The following is a 26,568-nucleotide window of genomic DNA, read 5'->3' as shown; positions in this document are numbered from 1 at the left end:
TCGTCTAGGGGGTTAGCACAATTGTTCCCTAATCTTATTAAGGATGGAATGCTAGATTACATGCAAGAATTTTATTTTGTTTTTGAAGATTCTGTTGGAAAAAAATGTTTAATACTGGGGGGGGGGTGAATCAGTATTAAGGCTAATTTAAACTTTTGTGCCAATTGATATTTTTTATTCAAACTTGCAACCATCATGTGAGCAATCAATAACAATTGTAATAGAAGCATATGAATAAGTCAACAATCAACACACACCATGAGTAGCATACACATTGGACACCAAGGCTTAATGTGGAAACCCTTCCGAGAGAAAAACCACCAAATGTTGTTTGTATTATGATATAAATAAGAGCTCTTACTCTATTACATCAATGTTTGTGAGTCACCACTCACAAGAAGCACCAACTCCCTTTTATTATTTACTAGCATGAAGCACCAAATCCCTTCTTCTACAGACACCTAATCATCTTACCAGAAGCACCAAGTTCATGGATTTGTTGCAAGCACCAAACTACAACTTCTTGGATTTATGAAAGAACCAACTTACAAGAGGAACCAACCCCCAAGCTCTATTCAAACATCCACTGATATGGAAGAAACAACTCCTTGTATGTAGGTGCCAACCTACACTCAATAAAGAAAACTCTACTCTTTGTAATTGGCAGCCACTCTGCTTGAATTCAACTCTCCTTTATCCTTTTCCTTTGGCCCTCTGTTCTGCTCAACGACCTTCACCCTCGCTCAGAAGCATACTCTCATATTTGGCCCTTGCAACACTTTTCTCTTTGCTCACTATGCTCATTCTACAACAACATACATTTGTCTCTTCGGCCTTCAACATTTCTGCAACATACTCAACACTCTGTTCTCTACTCTCAACCCTCTTCCTTAGGCACTCTTGACCTCTCTCTGCAGCACACCAACTCTACAGATCTCTCCACACTTCTCTCTCAAATATGTTTCTCACCCCCCCCACCCCCGCCCATGCACAATTTCTATCATGGGTTTTGTTTCACTACAACACAATGTTCGATGTTGTCTTTGTTGTCCTCCATATTATTGGAAAGAGTACCTTTGAATGGCTATCCATGTTGTTGTCACTTCTAATCACTTGCTCAATGCATCACCATTAATTATGAGAATGGGCTCCACGTTAAAAAATAATTCTCAGTTCATTTGTGTACTCCACTAAGGCTCCCCATGCTTCTTAATTTCCCAAAGAGCTCAGGTTGTACTATAGGCATGGCTCTCCTGTTTTGTGGTCAGAGCTTCTGCACTTAGCATTATTTTTCAGTTGAATTCTTCATATCATGTAAGGAAGATGAAATATGGATTGCTTTTGTTTGTGTCAAGCTTCAATAATTCATTCTGCAAACTATGGTCCTCTTTGTCTCCATTCAGAGCTCCTTGGAAGTCCAACTTTGGCAAGCCTCCTGATATGGCATAAATCCTAGATATAGTGCATTCTCTTATATAGTTGTCGACCTATTCAAGCCTTCTTCTATGAGCTATAGCAAAATCTAAATACGACAGAAGTGCCAGGCCTAGCCCATAATTCTAAAGAGCTATTGACTCATAAGTCCTTTGAATGCCTGCCAAACCCAACTATTGAAAATATCTAATTTGGCATAACGGCCAAATATGGATGGAATCATCTCCAAAGTTTCCAACCCATTCATATTCATAGGTGACAAGCCCTTAGATCTGTAATGGACCGCAAATATGGCATAAGTGCTAAGGTTGGCCCATGATGCCAAAGAGTTGTCGACCCGTTCACCCTCGAAACACTTGCCCATGATTTTTTTTAATAATAATAGACGGAAGGACCTTGGTCATAGAAATATGAAAATCCATGGCATAAGCGGCTCATGGTAACTCCTCTGTAATATAGCCCCTAGGACTTAAACACCATGCATACAATATTTATGTCCTTGGTTATATGGTGCCCACAAGACCAACTCTTGGGCCAACCTTAGCCTCCAACCTTCTCGTACCAATGCATTTTTCTTTGTATTTGGCTTGAAGGCTCTTGGTCACAATAACACACAAAATTGTTGTAAAACCATGACTTAGGCACACCTTCCATCATTTGACGAGACTGTTAAATGTTGACAAAAAATTGTCTCCTGGCTCCATTACCCTGACAATATTTCTCGATGTTTGTTTGTTTTCTCGAGGTAAGACTCACAGGCTTACGTTTCCATTGACGCTCACGTCAACTAATCAATGACCATACTTGATGACTTTCCACAACCATCGCAATGCTCATGTGTCTCGCTGCTCAGTCATCTCGCAACTTTCTCTCTATGTACTGCTCAAACCTTCCAGGGTAAACCCATAGGGATGATGTATTTCGTGGGTCCCCCTATTGCAACCATTAAAGGAAATCAACTGCCTATCAGGATGAGTTGGCTCTAATAGCTGTGAAGTCAGCCCATCGGTTCCTTTGCGCCTAGCTCCAAAACCTTCTGGGGTCCTACTAGGGACATGATATCATGTTGATATCACACATGCCGCGTGTCACTTTTAGAGTGGTCAATGTATCACATGGAAATGGCCCACTTGGGTACCTGAAAACCCCAAATCTACAATACACGTGTCCCGTGTACTGATGTCATGCTAATGTCATCACCAACTAATACAATGTTTCCATGTGTCTACCATAAGGAGAGAGAAAAGGGTCTCGGGCCTTGTGTTTTGTTGCGAATTCCTTTGTTAATTTTTTAAGGGTCTAGACCAATTCTTTTAATTTATGTAGCCCTACCCTGTTGCGTTGTTGCTACGTTTCTCACTGCTTCCATCTCGAGCCTTCACTTCTGCGAACCTTTAAAAACTCTCGGGGTAAGCCACATGGGATTAGTTATTAAGTGAGCCTCCCTTCTTTAATACCTCGCCAATAAATGCTATTTCTGCCTACATCGCTACCTACCATGTTCAGCTGACTCATTTCGTCCCAACCCTTAAACATTGGTGTGCACATTTGTTTCTTCCAGGGAAAACTCTACTGAGATAGTGTGAAGTGAGGGATCCACTGCCGACCAATAAAAAATTTCTTCGTTGTTGCACTATGTGCCACATATGCCTGACCCTTTGTTCAGAGGCTCCGCTTGAATACTTTGCCTCATTTGGCAACACCAAAAAACTAAAATTTTCTCTAAAGGGTCCTCCAACCACTTTTAACTCTGCCCATTTGACTTTGGGGGTCCTAAATTTGGATGGTAATAACTTACATTCCAGGAGGCCATTTGCGAATTTTTTCATACCGTTGGAAAGCTCTTTCTGCAAAATATCTAACTATGCCACTTCTAGGAGCATCTAAGTTTATCTCATGAGGCAAAACCTCCTCCAAATCTTGGGGCAACAAACCATCATGGCTATAATATTTAATAGCTTCTTTTCATATCTTGCTACTATGATGGTTCTCTACCAAAGAATGCAATAACCATGGAAATCCCCCTGAGATTGACATACCATTCACATCAGGCCTAGTTTAGTTGCCTTCATAGGTAGCCTGGTTGACATCAATGCCAACACACTAGATGGCACCAACCATCTAGAGAATTCCAATTGTCCAACAATCTCCCCCTTTGGCATTGATGGCAACACCTCATCACCTTTCCACATTCATGGCCAATACTTGTGCTACTTCCACACTATTCCTTACATGAGGCACTAATGTATTTTTCTCCTCTGCATAGGCAATGAATAACTTACTCTCCCCCTTTGATGTTAATCGAAAGGGGCTACAAGTTGATAATGTGCATTCTACTCTACAAACTTCTCTTCAAGGGTTGATATCATCATGATGGGGCACTTGAAGTCAATCATCCAAGCTCAGCTACAAACATGATCATAAACAAAGACACCTGCAAAAATCAACCTTTAATAAAACATGTCTTTATGTCTTCTTGTAGCTATTGTTTCTCTAGGAAATATACACATATTATATGCTCCCCCTAAACATATACTTCCTCTTATTTGAATAGTCCTCTAGTTCTGGACACCTTATGGCAATTGGTTAAAAACACTCTTTCCTAATGCATTTTTTGTACCAATTAGAAGAAGTTGATACTAATGAAAATTACAAATGGTATTGTTGTTGCTGCAAATACCAATTATTAGTGATGCATTCAGGCTCATTCTTCACTATTGCTCCTATTGTTGAGACTACACTCACTTCACTTGAGCATCCCAAACTCTTCTCCCCCTAAGATCATGTATCCACAACTAGGGACTGATGCTTATATGATACCAATTGCACCAAAAATTTGATACAAATTGGAAAATGTACTAGGAAAACTCTTATGGCTTCAACTCAAAACGAAATTTCCATATACAAAAAAGGTTACTTCACATGAACCAAAGACCACCAATTGACATAGTGATACCAATTGAAAGCTAAGGGACATACAAAGCTTGTATCAATTGTGTTCAATAGAACATAAGATTGCTAGGCTTAATCAAATTCACAACTTAAATGAAATAAGGGTATTCCACCCAAGGTGTAAAACTTTCATTTCCTAAATAATATTTTCTTCCTGAGACTAATAATTGTTGCCTACTACTGCTACTAAAGTGGCTCTCCCTGAGCCAATTCTTTCTCTCTTTCCTAATATTAATGCATCTTCCTTCTTGCTTCTACATGGAGACTGATCCTATGGACCTGATTCAGACTGTAGGCCTCTTTTACTTCCACGCTTCTCATGCAACCTTTCTTCCTCTTACAACACAAGATTCAATGTTTTTGTGTGCTCCACCTAAAACCAAATTGCTTGCCTCTCCTTTCTCTTGCAATGTTGATACGTTTGAGTAAGAAAAATCACCATCATAATCACCATGGGGACTCGATCATACCTTCAATATTTAGATGCACCTATTTGTTTATTCTATTCTAGCTTCCTGCATCTAACTTATTTGGCCTCCCTTGAGGCCATTCTCATCTTTCAATGAAGAGAAATCAAGGATATACTTTGCCTAAGTAGAATATCCTCCTTTTTCTTCCATACTTTCATTTGTCGATTCTTAACAACAAAATTTATTTCCAGCTTCTCCTTTGTGCATGTTTGGGCCTTTTCTTGGTTGTGCATGATTAGAGGGCATTCCTCCTTTCATTCCTCTTTCTTCACCCAAATACTCTTGCAACCTTTTTTCTTTATTTGGAAGAGAGAAATAATTGGGTTGTTTTTATTGTTTCTTGCCTACAATTTATGCTTAATGAAACTAATACTGAATAGAGGGGTCCATCATAGGGATAAGACAATCATTCTTCTTTTTTTTCTTCTAGTTTCTTTCTCCTCTTTTCCACATGTTGTCTCCACACAAAGCATTGAAGACAAACTCATAATCCTAAGTTCTCATATTTCTCTTCATCTTCAAAGATTGAGTTGCTCCATTGGCCTGCATATTCTGAGTGAGCTGCCTTGTCTTTCCATATCTACATGTTTCCTTTTTGTGCCCAAAATTGGCACTATTAAAGCATTCAATAGGGCTTAGGAATGGAGAAAAATGATTGATACACTTGGAAACATTCCTATCAGAACTTCCCTCATGGCTAACATGCCTTCTCCTAGGCACTTTGTGTATTCTTGGGTTGTTGCTACTGAACACATTATATTTTCTTGCATGGCATCTACAGACTATGGGTTTATGTCCAAAATTGTTGCAAGAAAAAAAAGAAGCCATAAAAGAGCTTTGGATACTTGAATATACCTTTTCCTTGAGACCTTTGTCGCTCAACTAAAAAGTACCTCTGTTGATTCATCAATTTCTCTCTATGCATACTTGAATTGCTACCTTGATATTTTCCTTAATGTTGCTACCTCTTCTTACTATTACACTCTCTTCCTTGATGTTGTTGCTTAACATTCTGCTGCTGATTTTTATTCTCTTGTTGTTGTTGTTGTTGTCCAACAACTCCTTTTCCTTTGTTGTTGTTGGGACCTTCAACTGTCTTTTTTCCCTTGGAGCTTGATTCTTATTTGCACCCCAAACCAACCTTGATGAGAGAGGATATTTTCTTAGAAAACATCTCATCCAAGGGATTCTTTCTATCTAAATGCTTATGATATTGAGATAACTCTTTACTTACCCTTTCTGGGTCATGTCTCAATAAGACAATTTCAGCTTGTAGTCTCTCACAAAGGGCTTCTCTTCCATTCAACTTATTGGTCAAAAATTCATTCAATCCACTAGCCTCTTCTTATTGAGCATTAAGATCAACTATTATTTTTCTCACCTGTTCACTCTCAATATCGCAATTTTTGCAATCACTCCTTCTGCTTGAGATTTGCTTCTGATAGGTCCTTGATCTCTTGTAGAGTAGAGATCAAATTCCTCCAAAAATAAATCATTTTCTTCACTATCAAAGGTTCTACCTGAGCCACCATAGAGATATGGATTCCTCTTTGTGTCCATGGAATCTTCCATAGGCCTGAGAAGTATCCCTTCTTCATCACTACTAGTGGTACTTTCATTTTTCTCCTATGAATGAGAACACATGGGATCTTTCCTCATTCTCACCGTGAGACATTATTCCCTCCTCTTGAGAGGTATCTTCTTCTACTATTGCTACTAAGGAAGGTCTATATTCATCACTACTACTAGATGCATGACTATCTCTATCTTCAAGTGAATCACATGAACATCTAGGTAATGATTGACCTGTTTATTTACATTAATCACAAAACAATAGCATACCTTCTAAGCAGCAGGGCCTCTCAATCTGATTCTTGATCATCCTATCAAGAGTTATGAGCAACAACTTGTGCATTAAGAGGAATATCTTCAATCTTCTCAACATCTCTTTTCAAGGATGCTTTCTTCAACTTCTTCCTTCTCTTCTTTTGTTTATCATTTCCAACAACATTTGCATGTTTTGGTTCACTACTTGAGAAGAAAGGTTCTTTGGCCTTCTCTTGAGCCACATGACTATCTCCTCCATACAAACATTGCAATTTTTCCAAAATTTCCTTTGTTGTCTCACAGTGCCTCATCTTATCATCATCTTGTTTTGATATCTCTTTCACGATAATCCTCTTGGCCTTTGTATTGAACTCATTCCTCTCTCCATATTCCAAAATGAACCAAATATCTTCGTTGATTACCATCAAAGAGGCTTCCATTCTAATCCTCCAGAGTTCATAGTGCGATCCATTCAAAAATGGAACTCCCTCTGGTGATAGGAAAACTTGATAAGCCATTGTTTCCTTTTGATCTACCTTCAAGCAATTAAGCTATTCCTAAAGAAACAAGGCTCTGATACCAATTGTTGGAAATAATGTTTAATACTGAGAGGGGGGTGAATCCATATTAAGGCTAATTTGAAATTTTGTGCCAATTTATATTTTTTATTCAAAATTTGCAACCATCATGTGAGAAATTAGCAACAATTATAATAGCAACACATGAATAAGTCAACAATCTACACACACCATGAGAAATATACACATAAGACACCAAGTTTTAACGTGGAAACCATTATGGGAGAAAAACCACGAAAGTTTGTTTGTATTATGATGTAAATAAGAAATCCTACTATATTACATCAATGTTTGTGAGCCACCACTCACATGAAGTACCAACTCCCTTTGAATGTTTGCTAACACCCACTAGTAGGAAGCACCAACTGCCTTCTTCTACAAAGACCTAATCAACTCAGAAAAAGCACCAACTTCATGGATTTGTTGCAAGCACCAACTTATAGCTCCTTGGATTTATGCAAACACCAACTTGTAGGAGGCACCAACCCCTAAGATTTACTTAGACATCCACTAGGATGGACACACCAACTCCCTGTATGTAGGCTCTAATGCACACTCAATAAACAAATCTTTGCTCTCTAGAATTGGCAACCACTCTGCCTTATTTCATCTCTCCTTTCTCCTCTTCCTTTGGCCCTCTATTATACTCAACATCATTCACTCTCGCTCAGCAACAAACTCTCATTCTTGGCCCTTACAACACTTTTCTCTCTACTCACTCTACTCATTCTACAATAATAGACATTTAGCTCTCGATCTTCAACATTTTTTCAACATACTCAACACTTTGTTCTCTGTTATTGGTCCTCTTCCTCAGGCACTCTCAGTCTCTATTTACAACACATCATCTCTATAGAGCTCTCCACATGGCTCTCTCAACTATGCTACTCACACCCCCCCCCCCCCCCCCCCATGCACAATTTCCATTGTGGGTTTTATTTCACTGCAACACAGTGATTGATGTTTTCTCTGTTGTCCTCCATACTACCTGAAAGTCTACTTCTACATGGCTATCCATGCTACTATTTATTTTGGTAACTTTTCTCACTGCAACACCATTAATTATGAGAGTGGGCACCTGAGTATTCCTCCATGCTAAAAATCAATTCTCAGTTGATATGTTTACTCCAACAAGTCTCTACATGCTTCTTAATTTCCCACAGAGCTCAAATTGTACTACAGGCATGGCTCTCCTGGTATGTGGTTAGAGCTTTTGCACTTAGCATTCTTTTTCAATTGAATTCTTCGTATCATGCAAGGAAGACCAGAGATGGATTGCTTTGTTTGAGCCAAGCTTCATTAATTCATTCTACAAATCGTGGTCCTCTCTGTCTCCATCCAAAGCTTCTTGGCAGTCCAAATTTGACAAGCCTCTGGATATGGCATAAATCCTAGTTATAGTGCATTTTGCTAGATAGTTGTCAACTTGTTCAAGCCTTCTTGTTTAAGTGTTATACAACAAAATGACCTCCTCATCAACTCAGAGGTGAAAGACATGATGACTGAAGCAAAGACCACAATTGCAGGCCTTGATTCCACACTAACGCTGGTTACACACTGAAAACCTACTTTATAAAGCTTGTTACCAAGCCTAAGGGTGCATTAGTGACCCTACTAACTCAAGTTGTTAGACCAGGGGCAGTGTTAGTGAAACTAAGGGAAGTTCAATGGGTCAAACCAACGAATTGACTCACAAATATCTAGATATTTATCCCTAAATTTTCTCAAGAAAAGCAAGGAAACATCCAAAATCGAGATATTTGGAGGATTTCTAATCTAAGAAAAGAAGGCAAATGGGAAAGAGCTGAAAAGCAGAGCAAGTTCATTGCTTTTTCCCTAGTGAACTCTATGAGGAACTTGGCAACCCTAACTCAATTTCTATATAAGCAAGGTGAGGGTTATTGTGAAAGGGGTCAGAACATTTGAAAGGATAGCCTACTAAGTTGTTGTGAACTGTCACATACTTGAAGAAGTGAGCTAGAAGAGAGAGAGAGAGAGAAGCAGAAGGGGCAAAGGAAGACTGATACAACAGATGGTTGTAATCACTCTTTTGTTATTAATACAGAATTGCAGTTGTGTTCCCTACTCCATGGTGTCAGTAACCTTTGTTCATTAAGTTGTTCATTCGATACTTTTTTAGATGAGTGGTTTAGTTGTATGCAAATAAATGTTCATTGTGCATTCTTATATGAGCTTTCAATATTGTATGTTGTGATTGTGTTTGCCTTTCCTTTGTGTAGGAATTGATTTGGAGCCAGCTTTGAAGGAGTTCTTCTTGGTTGCATTGAGATCTCCAAACAAATCTAGAAGGAGACTTGAGGTAATCCTCTTTCCATACCTTGTTAACTGATATTTGATAGATGCACATGTGTATAACTTGGTAGCTTCTGTAGATAATCTTACAGTCTGTCAAAGATCCCAGGAAGGCCTTTGAGGGTAGTTTTCATTCTCCATACACTGTGCATTTTACTCCATAGTAGAATTGGCCACTCCGCTGGTGACTATACATCTAGTTCCCAGTTTACCCAAACTCTTCTCTGTTCTCTATTCCTTCCAAGAGCTCCCTTTCTTCAACAATCCTTTTTTTGATCCACCAAATATCTTGCTGCATCCTACTAGTATACATTCATCTTAGAAATTGATCTTGGAAACCCTTTTTGTGAAAGATTTCCCACACTAACGCAGGTTACCAGGCTACACAGAGCTTTATAAAGCACCGTGCCTGTGTACAGGGAGCGTTAGTGACCCTACTAACTCTTTGTAGCCACTGTTACAGAGCATTAGTCTCCCTTTGTCTTGATTTCTAGTAGTGTTTATGGACCAAAAGGGATGGAAAATATTCTCATGGGCTGAAATAAGATTTGTAACTGTATTATGTCAGCAAAATTGGTGTCCTAGAAATTTATTTTTAGGAAAAAGTTTTGGTTTTTCTCTCTTAAAAACATTTTTTCTGAAAGAAAGACTGATAATTTGTATTCATCCTTCTGTTTAAATAGTTGTGAGTTGCTTAATTTTGGTTTCAAGTAGTTGTTAGGAAATATTGGAAAAGAATCTTTTGGTTATGCATGTGTTGAAAGACTATAGATGCACAGACGAAACTATCAATATGAGAAAAATATGAATATGTAGAATAAAGCTTGTTTGCATCAAATTTAATTTTTTTTTTCAGAGCATTGTTTTGCATGATTTATTGAGTCAAGAGTCTCACCATATTTCATACGTCAACACCCCTACCGAAGACAAATAATCAAGTACACATAAAATTTACATTAAAATCAATCAGTTACTCTTTTGAGCAAACCAACATTAGCTAGGCTAGGATCTTGGGATAAGCATGTGAGTGAACTGCCCAAGGTTGAAAACCAAAACTAGTGTCATTAACGAGCGAAAAATTCCTTCTGCACTCATATTACCGGGACCACTCCACTAACAACGGAGTGAAATACGAGACAACATCAGATTGTAATTGAAGGTAGCCCGCCTTCTCTTACAAATCCTTTGGGCATTCTGTGTACTAGGGGTCCCTTCGGGGATTTCAGAATTGAGTCGGGGACTCAGGTATCCTGCCCACACAGCGTGCTGTCTACGACTATGTCCCCCCTGGTGATGTCTGTGATTTGAGGTATCTCTAGTGGCCAAACTTATAGGGACTTACACAAGGTGATTGGGACGGGCTGTCCTGGTACCTAACACAGACAGATCTACTTTGTCTTCAGTTTTTGGGAGGGTGCTCGTCTTCACGAGAGTACTTGGCCCCTCAATCTAAGGTTCGGGCGAAGCTCTAAAGTAATCATAACTGTACATTTGGCCATCCTTCTCTATTATTCATTGAGATACCGGGTTTCATCTCCGGTGATCGGTGCTTATCAGACGAGGTAATTTCCCTTTGTTTGCTGATTGATCCATTTAGTGTATTTTTTTATATATATTTTTAGGTACCTGAGTGCTATCATTTTGAGACTTTAAAAGAATATCACAATAAAAATTTATTGATAAAAATTAACGGTCACCATGGTTACATCCAGCCCTCGTCGTCACTCCAGATGATTGTTAGGACTTCCTCCACTCATTGTGGAGGATCCGCTGAGTTCCACTGAACTGGATTCCCCATCTTCGGGGGATCAGTCTCCTAGATCTCACATAGGATCTGTTTGGACAACCGACGATTCAAGTTTGCCAGAGGATTTCTTTGCCGAAGGATTCCTTCCTTCCTTTAACACTCCGCTCATGAATCCGTTGGAACATGTCTTGGCTCTCATGGTACCTATACTTCTTGCTTTGGTAGTTGGAACATTTCCATCTATCCAGCCGATGACTAATGGGTCGTGGAACTTTGTGGACACTTTCTGTACTCCACCACTTCCCCAGTCGATAGTCACCACAACATTGGTAATGGAGAATCCTGCTATACCATTTGTCCCAGGTCCAACCACTCACATGACGCCATATCTGAGTGGAATCCCGCTAATGCCAGGTTCCACCCCTTTGGTGCCAAACTGCATACCTTCGACAAGTGCCACATACAGTGATCCCTATAACACTCAATGCAACACTATGGGCACGGTTCCCGTTTACCAACAACATGGTCAGCCGCCAATGTACAATTCAAACCCCCAGATTCATATACTTGGGGGGGTTCCCAATATGCACATGCCGGTTGGGAACATAATGATTCCCCCTCCGTTCTCAGGCATGCATGGTCAGTTGCTAATTGACATGAGCATTCCCTCTGTCAATTAAGGACAAATGGCTAGTTCTGTGTCAGGCGGGAACCCTCAAGGGGTTCCCAACTAGTCCATGGGGGCACCCTACTCACATACTCAAATGAGTCAAGGGGGCATCGCTTATACTGGGGGAAATTACATACCCCAGTATCAAAATCCTCATGGAAATCCACTCTACAACACCATACCTCAAAGCAACTGCTACACCACGCAACCCATGTATAATATGGGGAACCAAATGATGGGAGGAGCGCAAAGCTCCTCAAGTCATCCGTCATCACCATGGTCTGAGTCGGGGGTACCTAACTCTCTGCCTTTTTTGGCAACGTTGGATATACCTGACTTATACAAGTTGACAAATGACCCCATCTATCACAACTTACAATGGCCGCTGATCCTGCATAAAATACCAACGGACATCCCAAAGTTCGATGGAAAACAAGGGGAGGATTCGGGCACCCATATCTCCACCTACCATCTCTGGTGTGTTTCAAACTCTATGGTGAATGATAGTGTCCGGTTACATATTTTTCCTTGCACCCTCACTGGCAAAGCAGCGAAATGGTATATTGAGTTACCATGTGCATCAGTAAACACCTTTGACACTTTAGTGATGGAATTCCTAAAGCACTTCTAGTTACCTATCTGCTATGAGACTGGGATAGAGCTCCTCACTTCATTTCGTCAGGATACCACCACCCACATATTTGATCATATACATGAATGGAGACATAGGCGGAGGTTAGTAAAAGCTCCCATCCTAGACTTTCTCTTAACGGACTGGTTCTGTAAGTCCTTACTTCCGCAAATCACTAGAGATGTCGTGCTAGGTGGTGCAGTCACAGAAGACCAATCCATATGTCGTGCCCAACACTTAGATCTGATATATTCACAGTTTGGCACTCTTTATGACATAATCCCCAATGCTCCTGGTAACCCCAATGCTTCCACCACTCAGCACCCCGGAGTGCATGTCGACAGGATTGTCGGTGCAACCTCTAGGGCTGCTATAAAACAACTCAGTGGTTCCATTGCCAAGCTGGCAGTGGACCCCTCTACCAATACGACTGCTCTTCCTACCACTATGATAAACTCTGTGCAGTCTACACAAAAATCCAGTGGCAAGAACAAGAAGAATAAGAAAAAGACTGCTCCTTCTGAAGAGCAGTCACCAAAGCAGCCCAACCCAAAATAGAAGGTCGCTACGCCTACTGACGAGGAAAAGGATAAAACCACCAGATATCCATGCAAACTCTGTGCTGAAGACCACATGACTTGGCGATGTCCGCGGCTTCAGGAATGCACAAAATACCTTGCCAAGAGGGATTCTAGTAAGGCCCCTGCTGTCCTTAGAAATCCTTTTCCCAATCAACAACAACAAAATCTTATTGCAAACCAACCGCAACCCCCACAAGGGGGAAATGATGGTTCGCAACATCCTTCGGCTGGTGAAGGATCTTCTACCGTTTGCACATTTGAAACAGTAGAACTCGCCACAAGAGCCAAATCATATGGAGCTCCTGTCACTCCTGCAGCAGAAACTTCCTTAGGTCAAAACCCACCGCCACCTAACGATTTGCATATCGAAAGGCCAGTTGAGGACTTTGTGATTCAACCCCCAAAAGGGGAACTTCGACGCACAACGCGTAATACATCTGCACGTGCTGACCAACACTACAACATTGTAGAGGATTTAGCGCAAGCGCCATCGACTATGTCGGCATTCGAAGTATTACAAACATGCCCAATGCAACGAAAAGCTTTGCTTTCGGCTATTGGAGGTATTGACCCAATGGATTCCATGCTTGCTATTTTTGACATGGATAAGTGTAAACCTCCCCTTTGTCACTAGCTTGCATTCCAAGTGCATATCACTTCGAAAGGTAAAGGTATACACAGAACTGTCATCGACGAAGGTGCTTCTACCTGTGTCATGTCGGCTTCATGTTGGCTCGTCCTAGGTTCTCCAACCCTAACCCTGCCGTCGAACTCCCTTAAAGCTTTTGACGGCCACACCTTTATACCAAAAGGATACCTAGCCAGTTTCCCCATCACTTTGTATGGTAAAACCATAATGGTGGACATAGAAGTCGTAGACAAAAAAACTCAACTATAATCTCTTGCTGGGTCACAGTTGGATATATGCCATGATGACCATCGTATCTACTGTCTTTTGCATCATCCTATTTCAATTGGATGGAAAGGTAGTTACAGTAGATCAGTTGTCTTTTTGCACCCCTGATTATTCACCATTACCAAGTGGCTTTGTACCCCTAGTAGGAGGTGGAATTGACTCATATATCAGTTTAGGTACCGGTCTACTGAAGGCTTCTTCCCTCATGGTTTGTTTTCCTCTTCAGCCGCCCAAGGTTTCACATACGGTCAACATGCTTTCATCTATTCCTCATGAATTGACCGATCCATGGATCCCACCAGCTCCTTCAGACCTTGACACATTTGGAGACTAGATGCCACTGCCACCAGCTGAATTTGCCTACCAAGCCATTCAATCCACATCCACATCTCCAGTCATGTTGGTTATTGCCAACGGTACCTCCGCCCTTCCCATAACCGCTCCTCCTTTAGATCCATTCAATCAACTCCTACCTACGGATGAAGCTGTTCGAGAGATCATGAGTTTTGGAGAGCAACATTGGGAGGATTGGCATCATCATGTTCCGATATCTGATTCGGACATGACACCTCTTCAAATCCTATCCCCTGACATACCAGAAATCGTTTCCTATCCATATACGACCATCCAAACTTTGGATGCAGAAGGAAACATGGGTGACACTTCTAGGTCATTTCCCATCAATATTTCTATCAAGACAGGCATCGTGGAAAACATCCAGATGAGAGCGAATTGCAATCCTGAGGAAATTGCGAGCTCCACCTGCCTATTTCAGGAATTCCACGATGTATTCAATGGGTCTCACGAGGAAATGCCTGACATTAATCCGTCGACTGTCGTGCATGAGATCCAGATTTACGACGATGACCAACCCATTAGGTATTAGATCCCTTCCCTAGAAATAGCCGTTGAACCCATGCCCGACACTACAGCCGAAGAAGAACGCTTACTATACCTTAAACAGATGGATAAAACCCGTCGAGATGCTGACTTGACACTCGAGGCTCACAAGCGCTAGGTACAATCCCTATTTGCAAAAGAGCTTAAGTTTCCTCCTTACCATGAGGGCAACCTTGTGTTGCTCTATCATCTAAAAGATGACCTCTTAGAGGCATGTATGCTTCAACCAAAAAGGATAGGTCCCTATGTCGTAATGAAATTCCTCGCCAAAGGGGCATATGAACTGCAGGACTGGGAAGGAGTCCCGCTCAAGGAGCCCAGAAATGGACTCTATCTCAAAAAGTATTACACCTAGTATTGCACTCGGCATGTGCTTTGTAACATTACATAAACATTCCAAAACCAAAAAATACTATAGAGCACTTTTTGAGATATTTTATTGCTCTTTAAAAAATATAAACATCTCTGAGTTTTTATCGTTGAGCTCGTTAAATCTATGCGACGATAGTTAGAGCACTTTTTGAGATATTTTATTGCTCTTTAAAAAATATAAACATCTTCGAGTTTTTATTGTTGAGCTCGTTAAAATCTATGCAACGATAGTTAGATCACTTTTTGTGATATTTTATTTCTCTTTAAAAAATGTAAACATCTCCGAGTTTTCATCGGTGAACTCGTTAAATCTATATGACGATGCTCTGAGCAAACTCTTTTTTGATATTTTTCCAGCTCATTCAACCAAAAAAGACCAAGGGAGCATTTCTTTTTAGGTGCTTTTTTCTCACTCTTTAAAACTAAAAAAATCCTGAGCTTTGTCTTTAGGTTCGTTAAACTTTATAAAGATGACCCAAGCATTATTTTAGGTACTTTTCTCACTCGTTAAATTGAAAAATCTCGAGTTTTTGTTACCAGGCTCGTTAAAAACATACGGTTGCAGCCAGAGCATGTTCTTTTTTGGGACCATTTCTCGCTTTTAAATCGAAAAATCCCTGAGTTTTTCCCCTCCTTTGAGCTCGTAAAACTATGAAGAAGGGATGAGCCATTCTTTTCTGTCTTTTTCTCACTCACTAAACTGAAAAAGATACTTTGATTTTTCTTCATTTGACTCGTTAAAAATTTTGATGAAGGTATTGAGTTTGTCGTCGCGTGACTCATTAAAAAGTCATGACGAAAAACGAGTTTAGTCCGTCGTCTCGTACTCATCACAAAATGAGGTCGACATCTATTGAAAATAGGTTTCTCTTTATCTGGGTTCAATATATTAACTAACAGAAAAGTAACTAATCCAGGTATACTATTAACCTTTTGTCACACTCGGTTAACAACTATGAAAAAGGGACCACCATGGAGTTGCACTTTATAATCTTTCAGACTCTCTAAATATGAAAAGACCACCGAGTTGTCTAGTCTGGACTCTTTAAATTACACAGACAAGATATAGAGTCGTTCTTTTTACGATACTTTTCAGACTCTTAAAAACATGAAAAAATCGACGAGTTTGCCTGTCTGGACTCATTAAACTAATCAAACAGGGCAAAGCGTCGTTATTTTTGTGGTCCTTTTTAGAATCTTTAAATATGAAAAGATCGATGAGTTTATTCGTCTGGACTCATAAAATTAATCAGACAAGGAAAGTGGACAATACAACTGTATTCCGTATTTAAAAGCGTGGTTTGGTAGCAGTCGTTCCGTTGAACATGGCACTCCCTCAGATAAACCTCCTTTTGATGGCCTCTCAATATGAACCCTACTATCCTATGAGTTTTAGCCATTATACCCTAATGTAATTACATCTCTGTATCCTAACACTTTGTAGTGTTCATGAGTCTAGTGCTGTCTGGTTAAAACCATTGTCATGCCTTCTATTGTTCAAGGGTTACCCATTCATTTCCTCCATCAATCGATCAAACATATCCTTTCATCATGCCCTCCGTTACTTAGACCCAAATGTTCAAAAGATTCCTCAAAAAACAAAATCATTCTTGTCTCGTTTCATGTCGATTGATGTAGGACACATTATTGCCTACCTTTCGACAGGTTTCTTCCTATCGACTTCAACACTCTATCTAGGAAGATAACACAAAAACACATTCAATGCCTTGGTACTTGTAGACATTAGTGGAAGGTTTCCTTCTGCTTGGTCAGGGGTTCTCATTATTGGCTCCTAATCAAGCGATTCTACGGGTGTTCGATGACAAAGACATTTTTCACACTCGTTAGATTGCACTGTGCATCTTGGAGACCATCACCATTATCAGTGGCCTTCCTCGCGTCTGTTAATGGTCTCCATTATTGACTGGTAATCAGACAATTTCTTGCATGTTCGACATCAACGCATATATTCACATGTATCGATCTACATTGTTCGGTGACGCGGAAATCAAGACCTTGGGTAGAGGCTTGCATCATTCACTCTTGTTTCCTCTCCCAAGCTACGGATATTGTTTTTCGGAGACAGCTGTTTCAGGATGATTCTATTATGACACTAGATCCGCATTGTGCTTATTGACAGCCAATATTGTCATATCTCTTTGAGAAAATTACTCTGACATAGCTACTGAGCATGGGAATGCCTGACTCAGGACATGATTTTAGCAGTTATATATATATGTGTTGTATCAGGTTTTCCTTGCTGCCCGAAGCTTTTCTCTCTCTCTACATTTTGACAGGAAAAATTACAGTTTCAGTAAAGTATTTTGGCCATCGTCTCTGCCTCTGATCTCATACTTTAGGGGGCATCTATTATACAACAAAATGACCTCCTCATCAACTCAGAGGTGAAAGACATGATGACTGAAGCAAAGACCACAATTGCAGGCCTTGATTCCACACTAACGCTGGTTACACACTGAAAACCTACTTTATAAAGCTTGTTACCAAGCCTAAGGGTGCGTTAGTGACCCTACTAACTCAAGTTGTTAGACCAGGGGCAGCGTTAGTGAAACTAAGGGAAGTTCAATGGGTCAAACCAACAAATTGACTCACAAATATCTAGATATTTATCCCTAAATTTGCTCAAGAAAAGCAAGGAAACATCCAAAATCAAGATATTTGGAGGATTTCTAATCTAAAAAAAGAAGGCAAATGGGAAAGAGTTGAAAAGTAGAGCAAGTTCATTGCTTTTGCCCTAGTGAACTCTATGAGGAACTTGACAACCCTAACTTAATTGCTATATAAGGAAGGTGAGGGTTATTGTGAAAGGGGTCAGAACATTTGAAAGGATAGCCTACTAAGCTGTTGTAAACTGTTACATACTTGAAGAAGTGAGCTAGAAGAGAGAGAGAGAGAGAAGCGGAAGGGGTAAAGGAAGACTGATACAACGGATGGTTGTAATCACTCTTCCATTATTAATATAGAATTGCAGTTGTGTTCCCTACTCCATGGTGTCGGTAACCTTTTTTCATTAAGTTGTTCATTCGATACTTGTTTAGATGAGTGGTTTAGTTGTATGCAAATAGATGTTCATTGTGCATTCTTATATTAGTTTTCAATATTGTATGTTGTGATTGTGTTTTCCTTTCCTTTGTGTAGGAATTGATTTGGAGCCAGCTTTGAAGGAGTTCTTCTTGGCTGCATTGAGATCTCCAAACAAATCTAGAAGGAGACTTGAGGTAATCCTCTTTCCATACTTTGTTAATTGATATTTGATAGATGAACATGTGTATAACTTGGTAGCTTCTGCAGATAATATTACAGTCTGTCAAAGGTCCCAGGAAGGCCTTTGAGGGTAGTTTTCATTCTCCATACACCGTGCATTTTACCCCATAGCATTAAGCTATAATGAACTCCAACTATGGCAGAAGTGCCAGGCCTATCCCATAATGCTAAATAGATATCGACTCATACGTCCTTTGAATGCTTGCTAGACCCAACTATGGAAAATAGCCAATTTGGAATAATCGCCAAATATGGATGGACTCATCTCTAAAGTTGTCGATTCGTTCATATCCACAGGTGCTAAGCCCTTAGATCTGTAACAGACCCAAAATATGGCATAAGAACCAAGTTTGGTCCATGATGCCAAAGAGTTGTTGACCAATTCACCCTTGAAACACTTGCCCACGATGTTTTTAATAATAATAGCCCAAAGGCCCTTAGTCATAGAAATACACAAATCCATCCTATAAGCAGCTCATGGGCACTCCTTTGCACTATAGCCCTGAGGAATTAAATTACATGCATAAAATTTCTATGTCCTTGTTCACATGGTGACCACAGGACCGACTCCTTGACTAGCCTTAGCCTCCAGCCTTCTTGTTCTAACGCCTTTTTCTTTCTATTTGGCCCAAAGGCTCTTGGTCACAATAACATGAAAAAGTGCTACAAAACCATGACCTGGGCATTCCTTCCATCATTTGATGAGACTGTCAAATGTCAATAAAAACTTTGCCTCCTAACTCTGTTACTTTGATGATATTTCTCGATGCTTGTTTGTTTCCTCTGGGGTAAGCCTTATAGGCTTACATGTCCAGTGGGACACCCTAATGCTAGCATCAACCAATCAATGATTAGTCGAGATGACTTTTCACAACCACCATAATGCTTACGTGTCTAGCTGCTTAGTCAACCTCCAACTTTCTTTTTGTGTGTTTCTCATACCTTTCAAGGTAAACCTATAGGGATGACATGTCCCGTGGGTCCCCTACTGTAGCCATGTGAGCCAATCAACTACCTGCCAAGCTGAGTCGGCTCTAATATCTACCATGTCAACTTGACACCCAATCAAACCGTTGGCTCCTTTGCGCCTCGCTCCAAAACCTTCTCGGGTCCTGCTAGTGGGATGACATCATGCTAACATCACACATGCCACATTTCACTTCTAGAGTGTTCCATGTGTCACCCAAAAATGGCCCACTTGGGTATCTGAAAACCCCGAATCTACCTTCAATGTGTCCCCTGTACTGGCATCATGTTGATGTCATCACCATCCAAAACAATGTTGTCACGTGCCTGCCATGAGGAGAGAGAAAAGGGTCCTGGGCCTTAACTTCTATGACCCTTTAAAACCTCACGGGGTAAGCTTCGCAGGCTTAGTTGTCAAATGTGTCTCCTCGCTTTAAGACCTCCGCCAATAAACACTCTTTTTTCCTACACCGATGCTTACCACATTCGCCTGACTCATGTCATCCCGAGCCTTAAACATTTACATGCACTTTTATTTCTTCCAAGGAAAACTCCGTCGGGATTGTGTGAAGTGAGGGCTCCACTGCTGACTAATAAAAAATGTCTTTGTTATTGTTTTGTGTACCACATATGCCCGACCCTTTTTCTAGAGGCTCCGATTAAATAATCCACCTCATTTGGAAACAATGCAAAAGTTAAACTTGCTCTAAAGCGTCCTCCAACCACTTTTAGCTCTACCTATTTGATTTTGGGGGTCCTAAATTTGAATGGAAATAAATTACACTCTAAGAGGCCATTTGAAAACTTCCACATATCATTGGAAATCTCTTTCTGAACACTATCCAACTATGCCACTTCCAATAGAATCTAATTTAATCTCCTAAGGTAGAACTTCCTCCAAATACTAGGACAACAAACCATCATAGCTATAATATTTTATAGCTTATTTTCATATCCTGCTACTATGATGGTCCTTTACCAAAGACTACAACAACCATGGAACTCTCCCTAAGCTTGACATACCATGCACATCATACCTAATCTAGTTTCCTTCAAAGATAGCCTGGTTGACATCAATGCCAACACACTAGATGTCATCAACCATCCAGACAATTCCAACTATCCAATAAAGTCATAGATTCCTTTCTTTCCAAGTTTCCCACACAATAAATTCGAGAAAAAGTCATCAAACTATATTTACAATTGGATAGAGAGAGGGAGATCTTTGTTCCTCTATGGATATTAATAGGCTATCTTTATTTCAATTTGATTGTCAAAATACAATAGCCATGAGATCCCATACCTCAGATGGAAACTCACAGTTGTTCAACAAAAGCTCAAAAATATTTGGGTTAGTAGAACAAAGTTGGCACATATAGGGCCTTGAAAACATGTTTTCCTTAAGCTTATCCCAATTTAATGTTTTGTTGAACATAAGCAACCAAATAAATAGAGTGACTTTGGGGCAGAGCTTAAGATTCCAAAGATTATATATTTAAATTTAACTAATAAACATACAAAAACTTAATATTTACAATAAATTTTTTATATGTGTATATAATCAATGTTATGTTATATCATTTAAACAATTTTTTTTATAAAACATGTTAAAGAAAAATAGTCAAACACACAATTATGTAAATATATGTACTATTAAGGTTTCAATAAAATTAAAAATAAGAATATTTCTATATATAGAGATGCAATATATATATATGTTATTATTAAGAAATAACATAAGTCCAAAATGTAACTCTAGATGTATCAAGCACTAAAAGGAATCAAATCTCTCAAAGTGCAAACATTTCCTCAAGTTTTTCACTTAAAAAGAGGTTTGTATCTTGAGACATTTGATCCATCTCACCACTTGGTAGATCTAGAGTTGAGATGGATCTATTCTAGTATTTAAAAAGTGATCTAATAATGAGATCTTAGACAATTATTAAGGTATTACAGACTCATCTGCATGGATTTGCCTATGTTACTTTGTGCAATGGATCGATAAGATTGTGAAATACATAGACAATGAAGCAGTTAAAGAACATAATAGACAACACACATAAACACAACACGTTTAATAAAAAGTTCACTCAACACTCCTGTGTTACGTCTCTTGGTCTAGCCTTTAGTGGTAACCTCTCTATTATGTCTTCAAAAACAGATTTTTACAATAGTCATCTCAATTTGAGCCTCACACAACAGATACAAAACAATAAGGCTTTACTTGGATCCCCCAAGTCTCTACTGAGTACACTGACTCTCCTCACTGACTCTCTGTCTCTGTTGCTCTGTCTCAGCACTGCTTGTCCCTATTTTCTCTCTGTCTGTGGCTTTTAAAGCCAAACAACGATGTCTGTTCATTTCACCTTCCCAGGTTCTCTGTCTCCCTTACCTCTGTCCGCTCAGATCCCTTTCGGGGCATTAACAATCATTGCTAAATGCTTCCAGGGATGGTGGCCACCTATACTGTAATGGATTGGTCATCGGGCCTTTGAAATCCTTCGAAATTTCCATTCTCTGTTTACACAGAGAAATACGTTCAAACACAGGAAAAGTCTGCCAAATGTTGTTTATCAAACTTCAAATATCCATAAATCTGCCTTATACTCCTATTGGGTCCGTTTGTATGTTGGCATCACATCTCCACCATTGATCTAGGAGATCCAGATCCAACGACTATGGTTCATTTCGGGCGGCCCTTTCGTATGGGGGTTAGCCACCCGATGAGGGTGGTTTTCTCTCTCCTTAGCCTGGACACATGGTAGCCATTGTATGGGATACTATTTACCACCCACGACCTACCCGAAATCCTACCTGTTTCCTTTATATTAAAAATACATTAAACACTAAAATCCCGCTCATATCGAACTTGAAAATAGTATTCAACAACATTAATAAACACCTTCAATTCCATAATATCGCATCAGCGCTTTATCCCTTGTATTTCGTTTGTTTAATGAAAATGTGATTTACACTGAAAAAGTGTTGTTTTCGGACTTGAAATATTATCAAATATCATCCATAGTTTTATCGGGTCCGGCTATCGCTATCATCGTTATTATCAGCCCCGCTCCATTGAAATGTGTTGACACAATATTGCGATGCGATTGATTGCAATCGCATATCGCACATACCTTGGGCCGTTGTAAGTGCTCCTTTGCATTTGTCGATAGCGATACTGCGATGCAACTTGGGCCGTCGATCTGCACGCTTGATCGACGGTCCTCGTTGACCCCGCTGATCGCTGTCGTGCATTCCTTGTGGTCTCTGCTGATAGCCTCCCTTTGCCACTACTGATTTCGATTCGCTAATTGGATCTGGACCATTGATCGGCCAGATCCAACAGCGCCGATTCAAAGTTGCTTTAAATCGTTGATACTCTGTTTTTCAATGATTTCTCTATGTTTTTGCCTCCCGATAGTGTTATCTGACTGTTCTAACACTTCTTATGCAAAAGTTTTTGGGTTTTGAAGACTTAGAGGGTTTTCTAGGATCCATTTGGATCACGCCTTCCCACTGAAAAAGGCTTTTGGACCACCAAAAGTTGGTTTTTAAGCATCAATCAGGTGAGGATATATCTTCCTCACTTGTTCAATCTCTATCCATCTTGCACTGCTTGGTTTTGAACCTTTGAGTCCAATTCTGAGGTACTCAACATCCCCTCTACACATAGTTCTCACCTTCTTGTCGAAAAGTGTATCTTCCTGCAACTCATTGAGATATTCAGGAAACAAATCATCAATAGAAGGCAACTGACTTTGCTCTTCGAGATCTTCAATCAATGAAGGTTCAAATAGTCTCAAGTTCTCTGCATTAACTACTAAATAGATGTGCATGCAAGTTGGCAAATTAAGGCGAAAAGCATTCTCACCAATTTTCTCAAGTATCTTGAAAGGCCCATACCTTATTGGCTTCAACTTCTTACCTTCACCTTGCATTCTGTCTTTGCTAATGTACAGCCAGACTTGATCACCAACTTGGAAGCTATGCTCAATTTGATGCTTATCATGCCTTGATTTGTACTTGGCTTGGCTCCTTTCCAGCTGTTCCTTCACTGCCTGGTGAATTTCTTGGATTTGTTCAACAAACTTGGTTTCTTTGTCCACATCACTGTGTCCATCAACTGCTATGTCTTTACTAAAAACAAAATCTAAGGGAGACCTTGGTGTAAAACCAAAACAAGTCTCAAAAGGAAATCTCTGTGTAGAACAATGTTTAGCACGGTTGTAAGCATGTTGCACATAACATAAATGTTCATCCCAAAGCTTGGGATGCTTGCTGCAATAGCCCTTGAAGAACTGGATCACTGTCCTGTTGACCACCTCTGTTTGGCCATCTGTTTGTGGATGGAAGGCTGTGCTCTTCTTCAGTCTGGTGTCCATCAACTCCCATAGACTTGACCAAAACTTCCCAACAAATCGAGAATCTCGATTAGAGACAATAGAAGTGGGTAACCCAAAATGAACCCATACATGCTGAAAGAACAACTTTGTTGTTTGTTCAACTATAATCTGCTTGTTACAAGGTATTAAAATACACATTTTGCTGAACCTGTCCACAATAACATATAAATAGTCATGATCTTTTCTAGACTTTGGCAATCCCCCAACAAATTCCATGGAAACACTTTCCCAAGGATGAGAAGGAACTGGAAGTGGAGTGTACAAGCCTAGTTTTCTATTGTTGGGCTTGCTTCTAGCACACATGGTACACCCTTTAATATATCTAGAAACTGTTTCATGCATTCTTGGCCAATAACAGAATCTTTGTAGCTGTGCAACTATTTTACTTACACCAAAATGACCTGATATTAGAGAAGTGTGTGCTTCTCAGATTATATTAACTCTTTCAGTTTGAGGAATGCATAAATTTCCCAAATGATACAAGAGTTGGTCCTTAACATGATAATCCAATTCTTCTACTTGTTTGCCATGACTTAAAGTTGCATATACATCCTTAAAATCTACATCTCAGGCATATTGTTCAATGTAGCTTTCATGCAATACTGGGTTATGCTTAAGTATAGTAGATGCATTGATAATTGGTCTGGATAACATATCTGCAACCTTATTGTGTATGCCTTTCTTATATCTGATGACAAGATGAAAATGTTGTAGAAAACCCATCCACCTATAGTATCTTGATTGCTGCAATTTAGTTTGTGAGTGTAAATATTGAAGTGGTTGATGATCAATATGTATAATTGTTTCTTTGCCCAATAGGTAATGCTTCCACTTTTTCACACTTTGTACTAATGCATACAATTCGTTAGCATAGGTGGGATAATTAACTACTGCAGAATTAAATGTCTCTGAATGATAACATATGAGTTTACCATGTTGCATCAACACTGCTCCCATGGCATAGTCACTGGCATCTGTTTCAATCTCAAATGGTCTTGGAAGATCTGGCAAGGCTAGTACTAGTGCTGTACTAATATTTTCTTTCAAGGTGTCAAAGGCTTTCTGTTGTTTGCCTCCCCACTGAAACACCTTGTTCAATCCTGTTAAAGCATGTAAGGGAGTTGCAATCAAGGAAAAGTTAGCAATTAACTTTCTCCAATATTGTGCTGCTCCTAGGAAGCTCCTAACTTTTGTAGCAAATTTGGGTTTAGGTCAGTTCATAATGACTTCAACCTTAGAGGTATCTATCTTCAATTCACCACCCCCTACAATATGACCCAAATAATTCAGAGATGTTTTTCCAAATTCACATTTTGATAATTTAACATAGAGATTTTCTTTTTTCAAAACATCTAGAGTCTGCTTTACATGCTTCAAATGTTCTTCCCATGTTTTACTGAAAACAAGAATGTCATCTAAATATACAATTAAAAAATCATCAATAAAAGGCCTAAGTACATCATTCATTACTCTCATGAAAGTGGCAAGAGCATTAGTTAAGCCAAAAGGCATAACTAGCCATTGATACAACCCTTGCTTTGTTTTGAAAGTAGTATTCCATGCATCTTGTTCTGCAACTCTGACCTGATGCTAGCCACTACACAAGTCCAACTTGGAAAAGTAAACATCTTCTTTCAGTTGATCTAATAGATCATCAATGTGAGGAAGAGGATAACGGTTCTTGATCGTTATTTTATTCAGTGCTTTGTAGTCAATGCACATCCTCCACGAACCATCTTTATTTCTCACCAATACAATTGGAGATCCGCGTGCTGATGTGCTTGGCCTTATGAACCCTTTGTCGAGAAGCTCCTGTACCTACTTCTTGATATCTGCATTCTCTAAAGCGGATAACCTGTACATTCCGATGTTAGGCAATGGAGCATCTTGCTGCAAATGAATATCATGTACAATTTCCCTTTTGGGTGGCAGACCTTTAGGTTCTTGAAATAGGATATCATATTCTAAAACAACTTTTTCTAAATCAACTTTCTGTTTAGAATCACAACCTTCAAATGCATTGGTTTTATCAGGGGTCTTTTCCTTTGCAACCATTAGTAAAAATTGCTTGCATGAATTGACAATTCTTTTCATCTACCCTGAGTTAATGAGAGTGTAGTTATTTTTGAGTTGATGAGCTCTTACAATATATTCTATTCCATATTTTGTGAGTTGATACTTATTTTCATTTCTATAGAAAATGGATTTTCTATCATACAAGTAAGGACTTCCTAAAACAATACCACATATATCCAGGGGAACTATATCTAACTCAACCTCATCTACAAAAGTTGACCCAAAAGCAAACCTAAGTTTACATTGTCTAGTAACTTGTAGTTTTTCTTTATCACATACCCATCCTAGTGGATATGGCTTCTTGTGAGGTGTGGTTAGTAGTCCCAACTTCTTTACAGTTTCTTCAGAAATCAAGTTTACTTGTGAACCACTATCAAATAAAGTATCAATCTTTTGATGCTTGGAAGTAACTCTAATATGAAAAAGCTCATGTCTTTTCCTCTCATT

The 26,568-nt window shown here is 39.5% G+C and overlaps 1 protein-coding gene across 1 annotated transcript in view; it reads left to right on the top strand.

Moving 5' to 3' along the window:
- The first annotated feature begins 14,771 nt into the window (after positions 1–14,771).
- Positions 14,772–26,568, top strand: part of LOC149171309 (putative protein phosphatase 2C 62) — a 42,188-nt gene continuing 30,391 nt past the window's right edge. The window contains exon 1 of the mRNA XM_089425925.1: positions 14,772–14,998. Within this exon, the coding sequence (XP_089282051.1) occupies positions 14,772–14,998 (227 nt within the window). The remainder of the gene's footprint in view (positions 14,999–26,568) is intronic.

The sequence above is a fragment of the Pinus tabuliformis genome, chromosome 4_2 (assembly GCF_031772625.1).
Source record: "Pinus tabuliformis cultivar Carrire ecotype Pingquan chromosome 4_2, CPIR1, whole genome shotgun sequence".
NCBI lineage: Eukaryota > Viridiplantae > Streptophyta > Pinopsida > Pinales > Pinaceae > Pinus > Pinus tabuliformis.
This window is presented reverse-complemented; position numbering and strand designations above follow the sequence as displayed.